The 13,924-nt window shown below is 44.5% G+C and overlaps 1 protein-coding gene across 1 annotated transcript; it reads left to right on the plus strand.

The window, feature by feature from the left end:
- Positions 1 to 6,240: 6,240 nt before the first annotated feature.
- On the plus strand, positions 6,241 to 12,619 carry LOC306715525 (transcriptional repressor CTCF-like). The gene is made up of 13 exons (XM_079185922.1): positions 6,241 to 6,380; positions 7,480 to 7,746; positions 7,831 to 8,013; positions 8,113 to 8,488; positions 8,601 to 8,771; positions 8,949 to 9,082; positions 9,172 to 9,292; positions 9,388 to 9,537; positions 9,832 to 9,992; positions 10,084 to 10,266; positions 10,374 to 10,512; positions 10,823 to 10,966; positions 11,127 to 12,619. Exons 2-13 carry the CDS (start codon positions 7,501 to 7,503, stop codon positions 11,390 to 11,392), a joined length of 2,274 nt encoding a protein of 757 aa, XP_079042048.1. The 5' UTR covers positions 6,241 to 6,380; positions 7,480 to 7,500; the 3' UTR covers positions 11,393 to 12,619.
- The last annotated feature ends 1,305 nt before the right edge of the window (positions 12,620 to 13,924 follow it).

Below are 13,924 nucleotides of genomic sequence, written 5' to 3' on the forward strand. Positions count from 1 at the left end.
TCATAAAAAAACAAAGGGTCAGTTAATTCAATATTCCATTTAATATTCATAACTATGTCTCTTATCCATCTATCGTAAACATGGTGTATTTTACCACAGTAGTTGTCTTATGGTACATAATGATACGTGCAATGCAAAAAATTCAAACATAAGTTAAAAAAGGACAAAGACACTGCTGGATTTGTTGATTACATCACACCAAGGGGATCTCACTTCTTTGGTCCAGTGGCCCACCCTTTGTGGTGTGCTGCTGAAATGTGGTGGTCCCTGTAGGAAGTGCCATGGATCGTCTCCCCCTTTACCGTTTACTGTGGCCTCTCCTGCCCCTGTCACAGTAGTTGGTCCCGTGTTTAGCCATTTCTTTATGTTTGAGTTACTCCTCACCCTCTCCTTGTTTTTGACCTTCTATCTCCCCCTTGTTCCTGCACAGCTCACCATCTTTCCCTGATGCAGGTTCAGCCATTCCCACTTCTGATTTCATTGCATCTTCTTCGGGTTTCACACTTTCTTCCTGCACTTCTTTAATCATAACTTCACTGTTGGAAGTGAGAGCTGGTTTTTCGTTTTCCTTCTTGATCTCCTTCCCACCGTCGACAGCCTTCTTGCTCTCGTCCATCTCAGTTTGCTTGCTTTTTTTAACCTTCTCAAGCTTCTCATCTGCTGTTGAGAGACAAAAAAACAGCATTCAACACACATCTACACACATGTTAAAGCAGAGAGTTATATGCAAGACATACTCACAGAACTCAAAACTTACATGTGCCCATTTCGGCTGGCTCTACACTGGATCTTTCTTCAGGAGATGTCTGCAAATCTTGACCGGGATTATCGGGGGCTGGACTGGTCAAATGGTGAGTAGTAGCATTTGAGTTGTCAATAGTTGGTGTGAGGGTAGTGCTGACGTCGTAAGTGTAAGGTGGGTCTGAGTCAGTCATGAGTGGGGAGCAAATTGCAGCAGCGGTAGCTGAACTGGTAGTGGAAGTGGTATCTGCATGGTTTAAACTGGAGGCGGTGGAGGGGGTGTCTGTGGGGTTTGTTTCACCCGAAGAAGTGGAGGGAACAGATATTTCAGCAGGGCTAGGGGGGGCTGGGTGAGTAACGGTGGAAGTAGAGATAGAGTTCATGAAGTCGGTGGATGTTGGGCTTGTAATGGTGGTGGAGGAGGTGGAGATGGGGGGAGGAAGGGCAGAAGAGATCAGGGTGGAGGAGGAGGTAATGGAGGCGACGGGTGAAACTGCAGTTGCAACGTCATGACTTGAGTTAGGAGGTGGAGATGTTGTTTTAGTGACTGATGAAACTAAAGTTACAGAGCTAGTGGAGGTGACAGAAGTGGGATCCTCACAAGCTTCAGTGACTGAAGTGATGGTGGCAGACACGCCTGGGGGCATCTCTGATATGCTGGTGGAGGGTGAAGAAGCTGTGGTGATGACAGAAATAGCTGCATCACCACCAGCAGCAGGAGTGGCATCGACAGAGAGAACGCCAGTTGGCTCTGGGAAAGTCGATTTAGTTGACAGATTTGTTGATGTTGTGGAAACTGAGCCTCCATTGCTGGGAGCAGAAACAGTTTCTGAGGTGGTAATGGAAGGCGTTGTTATTGTTGTTGGGTTGAAAGTGACAGAGAGGCTTGGAGTGATGGACTCAGAGGAAGCGGAAGTAACTGAAACAGTGGCGGGGGGCTCGGTGGGTGTAGTAGTGCTTGTAAGGGTTGTCGGAAAGGTGGAGGTGGGTAGTTCAGGGGTAGTAGCATTAGCTTCAAGGATAGAAGGTTCGCTGTCGGGCTCTGTAACATTGGTGGGTTTTGTAGCTGCTGCTGTGGCGTTAACAGAGTCGGTGCATATATCTGAGTCAGAGGGAGGTACAGTACTTGTAAGACCGGTTGAGTCAGGGACTGAGTTTGAGATTGTCGGTACAGTAGGAGTGGTGGTAGCAGTGAGTGCAGGAGCAGCAGGGGTAGATGGAGCTGCAGTTGGACTCAGTTTAGTGGGTGTGTTTGTCTCCCCTTCCTGTATTTGGGCTAACTCATTCTCAGGTGTGTTGCGGCCAGATGTTGAGCGGGGTGGACCCGGTTTGATAACAGGCTTTGGAAGCAAAGCGGGTTTCCCGGCTGACTCGTGTGCTGACACGCTTGGGCGAATTTGATGCCTTGTATCTACGGAAAAAAAATTTGAATGTGCAAATTATTTAGCCTGTCATATACATACTGTATGAAAGAGTCAGTCAGTGTTTGTGCTCTACCTGAGGATGCAGACATCGTTCGAGGTTTCGTGAAAGTAGGTGGTGGCTCAGGTTTGCTGTCAATGATAGTACCTAAGACACAAAGATCATTTACCAGAATAATGAATGCACTATTATGTCACTATATCGGATGGAGAGCAGTCTTATCAGCCCAAAGAGATATTAAATATATTTAATAAAGAAGTGATCCGTGTTAAAAAGTCTCTCCTTTTAATACAAATCTCTCAACTTCAAAGATTAATTCTGATTCATTAACACTAAGCTGGAGCAGAGAGGAGTTTAATCATATCAAACATCAAATAGATAAAGGGACATACCTTCGGACTCTGCTTTTTTCATCTCTCCCTCCTGATTCTACAAAAGTAAAAGAAGCATTTAAACACTTTTGCAGACTCCTACACTATACATCTGTAAATGTAGACGTACACATGCACACACCTGTGTCTCTCCTGGCTGGGCTTTGGAAACTCCAATACGTTGAAGCATGAGATGGAGTTTCTGTTCAAAGCTATGTTGGCCTTCGAGCTGTTTCTGAAATGAGCAACAGCAGCTTAGTGAGTGCTTTTCAAAACAAATCTACTGATCTGAATGTATGTATGACTTTAACTCTACTAGCACCCACCTTTGAAGTGTTTCTGGCATTAGTAGTCCCTGCAGCTGCTGATCCAGACAGCAAAATGAGAGACTGGGACTTCCCCTCTCTGAGAGCTCGACGGGGAGGCACCACTTCACCCCTCAGCTGAGCACCAGGTGTCTCCTGAACAGCCGACTCTCCGGTCACAGCACTGGGATGTTCTTTCGCTTTCTCCTTTTCATTTTCCTTGTCCTGTTCCTTGACTCGGTCCTTGTCCTTTTCTTTCTCAGCTCTGGTGACCTCCCTGAGCGGGCGAATGAGATCGGCGATGGAGGTCTTTTTGGGTCGCCCCTCCTGGCTCATTTCTGATTTCAGACCTCGTCTCTTTTTGAGTGTAAAGAAATCACCAAGCTTCCTCCTGAGGGTTTTCGTCGGGGGTGGACAGGGGACAGAGCTGGCAGGGGCCACTTCGTGCACTGTGATAGATTCCTCATCTTGCTTTTCCCTATATTAAGGATCATATATTGTATATCAAACCAATACTGTGTGCATTCGATTCTAGTGTATTAAAGCAGATAGAGTCTAGGTTGGCTAAATGTGAAGGGACTATAAAGAGGCAAATTGGGCAGCTGTTGATACTCACGGTGTATCAGTAGGAAGCACTCTCTTGGTGAAGAACTCTTCAACTCCTTCATCCACTCTCCCCATGAGCTCAAGGACTTCATTGTCACTCTCAATTATTGTCTCCTAATTACCACACACATACACAGAAAATAACATTTCACTCCAAAGATCAAACAAACTTTACATTACACAACCCTCACCTTTGAAAAACCCACACACTCTGGCACTAGTATTTCTTCTGCCTCTATAGGTGTATCTTGGTTTGAATCTTTCATCTATGATGCTACAAACCATGCAGCCTCCTGGGAGTCAGTTGCTCAGTAACGTACAATTGGGGGGGCGTCACTGGATTTGAATGAAAGCAAGATAACTCATTTTGCCGATGTAGGTAATGTGATATCAAAACTGCAGCTATACAGTTTTTGCATCCTCCTGATCATATTAACATCTGTGGCCACAAGTAGCAATAAAAATCAGGAGGTTGACTGCAGAACACAAATTTAGCAGAAGTCACCGTTACATGATATCCTGTCTGGGGAATTGCTTGAATTTAGTCTCCCTGGCCATTGGCTCCAAGGGAGTGACCGTGTGTCTACAGCCTAACAGCTCTGTGACAACAGGATCAGCTCAGTGGAAAATGGCAGATGATCACACACATTTTGATACAATTCTATTACCAATATATTTTAGCTTTTTTACCGCTCGCTCTCATACATTGTCATCATACTCTTACACACATAAAATGCCAAGTGTGTGTTCATCAAACAGCCGGTGACCGGTACAATGGGACTCCCTTATTCAAGCAGGGACCAGGAATCTTTTACAGCACTCCCCCTCCATCCTTCCCTTCCCCCTGCCTCTCCCCTCTGTACCCTATTACATCTTTCCTCTCTCCCTCCCTTCCATTTTCTCTCCACACACACACTCACACACACACACACGCACACACACACACACACACACCACCTTTTCCCTCACGCTCCATCTTTACAAAGACCTCTCTCATCCTCCTTCACCGTACCTGCGGTCTGCTGGGACGATAGTTCAGTTTCTGGCGGTGAGGTCTCGGTCTGCTCTGGGTATAGTGCCTGAGCGCTGGTCCGCCCAATGGCAGCTCCATTGAGGAGACACGGCACGCTGTTGCCTTGGAGCTCTGTTTCCGTGGCTCTGTTGCTGAGGCACGGTTGCTAAGAGCTGGAGCAGCAGCAGTATGTAATGCCTCCACTGAGGTGGGAGGGGCCAGGCTGGCTAGACTGACACATCTGACATCAGAATCTCTCTCCTCTCTCGGCCCCCTCCCCTCCAAGAGGAAAGCCATGAGAAAAAAGATGGTGATAAAAGAAGAAGAGGCCGAGAGATGGAGGAATAGAGTGACCACACAGACATGTTTACAACCCTGCATCCTGGCCTATGACAAGTACATGCACGTGAGGATACTGCAATGGAAATATCTGAAATGAACAAAATGTTCTGTTGGGTTACGTAACGAATTAATAATTTATTTTATATGCGGAAAAGAAATGCTGTAATTCAAAGAAAAATGTCTCACCAGTAATAGAGAAAATAAGTAGCCCAGAGAGGATTTGTTACCTTGATAATGAGCTGTAAGATTAGCTCAGAAACCATGAAATAAAACACAGGCACACACCCGCAAGCACAAATCTCTATGTATCTTAATCTTACTACTAACCTCCACAAGGTGCATATGAAGGGAGTTTCATGGGAATTGTTGGAATATTTGATATTCAAACCAGGCAACTCAATTTTGAAACTCTTTGGTTCAAATGTATAATAATTTACACAGATAAGAAAAAGATTTATATGATTCAACTTTGAGTTATGGCCAAATCTGCTCAATTTCTCTCTGTGGATCATATTTATTTTCTCTGTTTCTGAAAGTGCTGTTCCCTTTCTGAGAGGTTAACTCTTACTTAACAACCCAGAAATAACTTGCTTTCCACTTTTGATCGCATGTCATGTTTTCCAAGCTGAGTAAAAGCATCAGCTATTTTAGTGCTATAGGGTGCAGATTGTAGATGGAACAGACCAGAGTAGTAGGCACTATTGTAACATTCCCACCCACACACAAAATATGGAACATGGAAAATAAGTAATCAAATGTAATATGTTACACAACATTGATGATGTTATTAAAAGGGTAACTAACAATCTGTAACCTACTAAATTTACCAGACAGCACATCTGGGGGCAGGAAGTACCAAAAAATGTATAGCCAAAAGTAGGATAGCCCAGCATCTTATTGTTCTGTACCAGCAGTGTAATCTGACAATGGTAACATTAGGATTTTAGCCTGTATCAGTTTTGTTTTTCAAAATGCGGGTGGCAACACAATATCACAAATTCAGGTTATTACTTGCATGTAAAACTGTCAGCTTCAATCTACAGTATGACACAATGATACAAGTAATCGAGGACGGTGTCACAATCACGTTTGTGTGTCATGAGGCCCGCCCTACACCTACAACATTCATACTGCCCTCTTGTGACAGATTTTGTGTATTGCTTTAATCCACAAAAACTTGCAATTTCGATTTAAAAGCGACTACAAATTGACTGCGGTCTAGAAAACACGCCCGGGGCAATAGTGATCTGCCAGAAAACTAATCAATAATCCCTCAGGTTTATCGATAATCATCCTCGTCATGTTTCCGGGATACCACGCCCACGCTTGAATTCAAATCTGGCGCCTATCACCCTCAGCCACAGCCCGACCACGCCCCTTTACTCCCTCAGGCGCTGTGCTCGCGCAGCCGCGGTTAGCTCTTAAGGGCCGCCATTTTGTGTGAGGCCCACTCTTCCTAAGCGGGAGAAAACTAATAGTCCGCGCGCTCAGCACGTACGGACGTTTACGACGGGACTGAAGGGAACAACCGCATGCACCGACCATCCAACTGAATATAACGGAGGAGAGAAGTAGTTGGGAGTAAGTGAAGCCGTTGCTTTTCCTCCAAACACGGAAACGTTTTTGTAGGAGCCGTCGTCGGCCTCTAGGTGTCACGGTAGGGCTTACCGATCGGGCGGCTGGCGGGGGGTGTTTGTCTCCCTCTATCGTTGTCCAAAACGCACTAAATCTGTCTATAAACTGTAACTCCGTGTCCCGGTTGAGCGGTTTGGTGCTTTTGGGCTGTTATTTTGGGGTATTTGCATGGGGCTGGTTAGATTTCCCAGTATTTCTGTTTTAAGTAAGTTCAGGCCTGACGTCCATCTTATCGTGCCCTTTGTTTCCTGTTTCCTCGCGCCTCCCGAGTTAACTAACACGAGTTCATATTTGAATAGTTTATATCTTTAACAATGCACGATTATTCGACTGTGAACCATCGATAAGGTGTTACAAAGTAATTTTAAACGTTCTTGAAACAGTCGGAACGCGTGACCCCGACGTATCGATTGATTGATCGATCGTTATCATTGTCTAATCAACACAAGAAGACGTCACGCTACACGGACACTTCTCCAAAGTTTAACGTAGCCTCACTGTTAGACTACAACATAGTGGAGCTACACATGATAAACGCACACGGTCTGCTTCTTCGCAACACTTTGGTCACTTCAGTTGCACTCTAAGCTCCAGCTACTACTACTTTGACTCGTACTCTACTTTGCCCGGAGATGAGCAGCGAGAAGAAATGGATCTATGCTAACTATGCTAGAGACACAATCTATAAATGCTCCCCTTTTAGCAATCAAGTACATTATACAACACCTAAAATGACATTTAAATGGAATGTATTTTCTGTCATTGCAAGCAGTTGATTACTTTCAGGTCCCTACATATGTGAACAGGTATATTTAGGACTTGAGCCATATCACAAACTTGTGTGGCTATAAAGGGGAATACTCTGTATGCAACGCAGAAAGTATTAATTGAGCTGGGTCATCAAAATACTTGAGTTTAAAAAAAATACCCATCTCTGGTACTACCACCACCCAAATACATATACAAAGAAATGCAGTTACATTTCAATGATTTCACTGTACTTTTTTTCCCTAACTTTTTATTTTTGTACGTCTTCCTCATGAAGGGTGTTACTTGACCTGTTGCCATGGAGGGAGAGGCTGTTTCCATGGAGATCGCGCAGGCTGCTGATGGAAAGGTCCTGACAGAGAGCGGAGATGCTTTGATGCAAGGGGCCGTCATGGCCGCACAGGGGGGGGTGGGCGATAACATGGAGATGATGGTGATGGACGCTCTCGATCCGACTCTGCTGCAGATGAAGACGGAGGTGCTGGAGGGCGGCGGCACGGTGACTGTTACTGGTGGAGACGAGGGGCAGATCATCACGCTCCAGGTTGCTATAGAACACCGGTTAAGCGACAGTTCGATTATCAGTTATTGGCCTTGTTATGAAATGTCTTTTTGTTCCTCTATGTAGGTGGTGAATATGGAGGAGCAGACAGGAGCTGCGTTGAATCTGGGTCAGCTTCAGCTGGTGCAGGTACCGGTCACAGCAGCCAATGTTCAGGGGCTCCATGCCACATACGTCGATGCGTCAGGAGTTAACAAGGACGCAGAGCCGGTTATCTGTCACACCCTTCCCTTGCCAGAGGGCTTCCAGGTGAGAAATGACTTTAGTTGTGTCCCGAAACTCTGTGGACTACTATTGTTGTAAAAGAGTCAGGTCACAATACGATACATGTGTAATGTTTTCTTTTAGGTGGTAAAAGTGGGTGCCAATGGTGAGGTAGAGACTGTAGAGCAAGAGGAGCTGCAGGCAGTCCATGAGGAGCTTCAAGGGGTGAGGGGGGAGGAGGAGGAGGAAGAAGAGGCAGCAGAAGTAGAAACCATTGTGCCCCTTCAAGAAGACCCAGAATGGACCAAGGACCCAGACTACCAGCCCATCAGTGATTTACGGAGTAGAGGGAAGAAGGGAAAGAAGAGCCGCCTGCGCTACGGAGAGGGCAATCGTGACATGGACGTCTCTGTGTACGACTTTGAAGAAGAGCAGCAGGAGGGGTTGCTGTCAGAAGTGAATGCTGAGAAGGTTGTGGGCAACATGAAGCCACCAAAGCCCACCAAGATCAAGAAAAAAGGTTAGACTTTGATAAAAGTTCTATAAATATCTCAACATGGTGCTGAAAAGACATGATTGCAGTTTGGGTGTGTGATGTTCCTCCTTTTATAATCCTAAAATGTTGTGTCCAGGTGTAAAGAAGACTTTCCAGTGTGAGTTGTGTAGCTACACCTGTCCTCGGCGCTCCAACCTGGACCGACACATGAAGAGCCACACAGACGAGAGGCCACATAAATGTCACTTGTGTGGACGGGCGTTTCGAACTGTCACTCTGCTGAGAAACCACCTCAATACACACACAGGTAATGAGGAAAACGATTACTTGTATTTAGTTATGTCTCTCATTGCATTAGCACTCAAAAGTTCCTTTACTCTTCATCCATGCTTCCTTTGTTCTAGTTTCATGTAATGTTACTTTTAGATGTTTTCAATAATAAATGGCGGCGTCTCTTCATTCTCACTTCCTCCTTCTTCTTTAGGCACTCGGCCACATAAGTGCCAGGACTGTGACATGGCGTTTGTGACCAGCGGTGAGTTGGTGCGTCATCGTCGCTACAAACACACACACGAGAAGCCCTTCAAGTGCTCCATGTGTGACTATTGCAGCGTTGAGGTATGTGACCACATGTTGTTCTGTGTTAAGAACTCATCTAATCTTTGAATTACTCCCAGGGATAAGCTTTTATTTTCATTTGTTGTTAGGTGAGTAAGTTGAAGAGGCACATTCGCTCTCACACTGGGGAGCGACCCTTCCAGTGCAGTCTTTGCAGCTACGCCAGCAGAGACACTTACAAGCTGAAGAGACACATGAGGACACATTCAGGTAACTTACTCGCACCATCTGTTGGCCGAAAGAAGGGTTACTCCCAGTTTGAGAAGAGTACCTCACTCACTAACTTTTTATCCCCCGTGGTGCAGGTGAAAAGCCGTACGAGTGCTACATCTGCCATGCCCGCTTCACACAGAGCGGCACCATGAAGATGCATATTCTGCAGAAACACACGGAGAATGTGGCCAAGTTTCACTGCCCACACTGTGATACCGTCATCGCACGCAAGAGCGACCTTGGTTAGTTATGGGTTGCCATTTTTTTTTAACTTAAAACTAAATGTAATCAAATGCAGATTAGAAAGATGATCAAGTGCTAGGAACGCTGTTTCTTACGTGGGTCTTGGGAGAGATCATAAAGTCTGGTTGTTAGAGAAATTGTTCTTCCGCATCATTTATAATAGAAATATTGTCTAAAACGTCCCAGTCATTGGAGTATTAGCATTCCCTATTTGACAGCATCAGAAACGTTTTTGGGTCTTTGTTAGTACAAACGGTAACATTTGTATAACTGAGTGTTGTTTTCTATTCCAGGTGTTCACTTGAGGAAGCAGCACTCATTTCTTGAGAAGGGAAAGAAGTGTCGTTACTGTGACGCTGTGTTTCATGAGCGTTATGCACTCATCCAACACCAGAAGACCCACAAGAACGAGAAACGCTTCAAGTGTGAACAGTGTGACTACTGCTGCAGACAGGTGTGTGTGTGTGTGTGTCACGTGGAATATGATTATGGTATTCATCTGTTTTCATGCCAAATGACTTTATATCTGACCTGTTGCCTCATAGGAACGCCACATGGTGATGCACAAGCGTACACACACTGGGGAGAAGCCGTTTGCCTGCAGCCAGTGTGAGAAAACCTTTAGGCAGAAGCAGCTTCTGGACATGCACTTCAAGCGCTACCATGATCCCAACTTTGTGCCCACGGCCTTTGTCTGCAGCAAGTGCAGCAAGACGTTCACCCGCAGGGTAGGCCTGAGTTATAGCGAACACATGTAGCTGCCTTTTACAGTGTGTGACTGGGTTGTAATGGTTGTGATTGTTGTGTGTGTGTGTGTGTGTGTGTGCGTCCACAGAACACCATGCTGCGTCACACTGAGAATTGCACGGGCGAAATTGATGATGAAGAAGAAGAAAATGGAACTCCTGCACCCAAAAAGGCTCGTCGGGGCAGGAAGAGGAAGATGCAGGCCAGGAGAGACGAGGGTGACACAGGTATTATACACGTAGCAAATCTCCTATTTTACTCCAGAATATGCAATGAAATGTGTTCGAAATATGTCAAAGGAGGCCATTTATCATTTATCCTGGCTGTAAAATGTTGTAATTATCGCTGGAATACCCTCATACTAAAATAATTGATAGCTGCAGCCTTACAGATTTTGTTGCTGAAGATTGTACAGAACCACGAAAATGTAAACTCAACCAGGATACAGTTCATCCTATACTGTGGTGGTGGTGGTTCTATACAAACCTGCTTTGTCTAGATTTAATTTATGTCTGCTTATGTTGCTTTGATCTGTAGAAGATGAACTGGATGAGGCAGAGGAGGAAGAGGAGCTAAGTGAGCTTGAGGTGGAACAGGACCCACCAGTCGTCCCCGTCCCGGCCCCTGTGGAGCCACCGGTCAAGAGGAAACGTGGACGCCCCCCGAAGAACAAACCAGACAGTAAGTGTAAGGACTAGAATGCTTTTTCTGTGCGACACAGAATGAGCTTCTATGTGTAAGTCCAATCACAAAATCCCCCCCCCCAAAAAAAATCTCTTTCATATGTTAAAAGCATATTCATGGCTTATAGAACCAGAATCTGACCTGAAACTCTTAACAGTGGCTGCCATCATCCGCGTGGAGGACGAGGCCACTGGAGAGGTGGACGACATCATTGTGAAGAAAGAGGTTGGAGCCGATCAAGATGACCACGAGGATGGCAACGAGGGGGCCGTAGAGGAGGTGGTAGTCGGTGGAGGGAAGTCCACCATCCAGCTGGAGGACTTGCCCCCGGAAGAGGGGGCGGCCCCAGAGCTGCAGCTGTCTGAGGCCCCGCCCAACGGCGACCTCACCCCCGAGATGATCCTCAGCATGATGGACCGGTGATGGATGTGAGAGTCGAACCTACACACCTAGACCCATGATCACATCTTGGTTTTTAATTCTTGTCGTTTAGGATTACAAACACTTGCATCCTGCACATCACTGTTGTAATTTAAGATTTGCTTTGTCATCATGTATTGATGAGAGTTGGATTATTATGAATTTACTTCCAAAAATTGATGCATTTCAGTACATTTGAGTTCAGGGTGGCTGTATGTGGTAGAAAACTTCTAAGATTATATACATTACAGAATCTCTTCTGACGGAGTACATTTCTATGTTCCAGTCCATGAAATATGTTTTAACACGGTGGACCGACTCTTCCTAATTCTAGACTGGGTGCATGTCATTTTTATAAAGATCTGGGTAAACCTCTTCCTCTCTCTCAAAGCCCTATTGTTTTTATGTTTTACGTGTTCATACCGCTGTGTGGGTAAACGTTGTAAGTAGATGGCAGTCACACCCATAATGTTGACTTTGCATTACGGTTTTTTTTGGCTGTAATTCCAGGCAATAGTCAGTATCCTCACTGAAGAGCTCTGTGCACCTCTCAGTCCGGAGATTTATGCCCACGTTGAAAGTCCCTGACACATAATCAAAAATGTCATAAGATTGCAGAAAACGGAGGCAACTTTCAGGAAGATACATTTTCAAGATAAGAAAATTGTAATATTTTTTTATTTTTTCGGCTTCTTTTTTGTGTTTTTAGTAATTTCCTGTTTTAAGCCAATTCTAGTTTTTAAAAGCTTTATAGACTGCTTATCTTCTGATCCTTTCTTGCTACTGTAACACCCTTAGATGACTTGTATGTACTAAACATTGTCACTGATGAGTGCAAGGAATGAACATTGTTTTGATCCCTTTTGTAGCCATTCCACTTTGGGTTGATGTTTTCCTTTTGTACCATTTGCAATGCGACGTAGCAGCTTGAATGACATTTTAATAACTGTGTGGCAGACGAGAACAGATGTGTGACTGTACAACCAATTTAAAAAATAGAAAGTTAATCTTGACGCTTAATTTTTTTTTAGGCATCTGCAGCTCAATCATGGATTTAAAATCAGTCTGGTTTTAAAGAAGTTAGCGTGTATTAGAAGTACAGTTAAAGCCTGAAATAAATGATGGCTAGAAACAGTTTTATCAAAAATAAGCAGAGAAACAACTGAGTGCTAACACAGAAATGTCAGTGTATTTTGCTTGCAGATCTATTTTATTAAATGGACTACTTGATATCAAGATCTTCACTCCTTTCTCTGACTGAATGTATATCAACTAACAAGATACCGCTTGTCTGGATGGCGGTTTTTCACAATGTTGTTCAAATATGTCCAATTTTCCCAACATTTTTATTTTTAGCAATTTTATTCCCATTCAGGTGTAGCTCCAAAATCCTAAACTAGACTTTTCACCTGAGGATTGTGAAATATCTACAGTACAGCAGTGGCAGGCTGTGCATTGTATACCTGGGCCTGCAGCTGAACCATCTCCTAATAACCTCATGATGGCGCTACGGCTATTTGTTTCTAGGGGTGTAATAATACACTTATTCGTATTAAACTGTCGGTAAGACGAACCGAATAATACTAGTGCATTTGGAAAATGCAGAAGCTTGAATTGTGGGAAATATGTTTTCTGCATTCACGTAGTAGCCAATGGGTTGTGACCTCTGAACCTGGAACAAAAAAAAAAAAAAAAAACTGCTGAGGCACCGCACGTGTTCTGGGAGGCTACGCTTAACGGGAAAACGACAGTGTAACACGCATTCTGCTACACATGAGGGCACGGGCCATTCAGATATTTGATGTAAAAAAACAAACTGTTCACGTACCAAATGCTGTTCACTGAAAGTCATGCGCCTTTCTTTGTTGACAGAGTTTAATCCCACGGTTAAATCCCAACTCACAAATCTGTTTCTCCTCCCTCAGCCATTGAGTGTTAAAAAAAACAAAGCTAGGTAAAAAAAATTATAATCTACACCAAGCAAAATGACAAATGTAATTTCTTCCATATCTTTCAATTTGAACTCTCATTACTCCGACTAAGCTTTGCCAGCTTCCGTAAATTTTGTTTCACGATAGTCACGTGCTCGCCCACCGACCAATCACAGCGCACTCTGCACCTCACTGCAGAGCTGCACGTAATGCTGACGTACTTGTAGGCCAGCTAGCAGGCTCTGGCACGCCCAACATGTCAAACTAAAGATCTGATTGGTTGAACACTGACAATATCGTCCCCATTCACTTAAACTGCAAAGGGATGCACTTGTGAGTGCAGGCCTCGGGCGCTCTTCTTACCTAGAGACACAGAGGTGAAATCTGATTGGATAAAAGCTCTACTTAAAACGAGCTCCACTGGAAGCAGAGCAACCAAGGAAGACGGTAGCTGTGAAATGAGAAAATAAGATGGGAAAAATATTTTTATAAATTATAATACGTATAGTGTATTTAAGAAACATTATAAAATAGATATAACTTTGTGATTCTGTTTAGGCCAGCAGAGAATGCCTTGCTGGCCCTGAGGGCCCACCACTGCTGT

This window comes from Pholis gunnellus (assembly GCF_910591455.1).
Source record: "Pholis gunnellus genome assembly, chromosome: 1".
NCBI classification, from domain to species: Eukaryota; Metazoa; Chordata; class Actinopteri; order Perciformes; family Pholidae; genus Pholis; species Pholis gunnellus.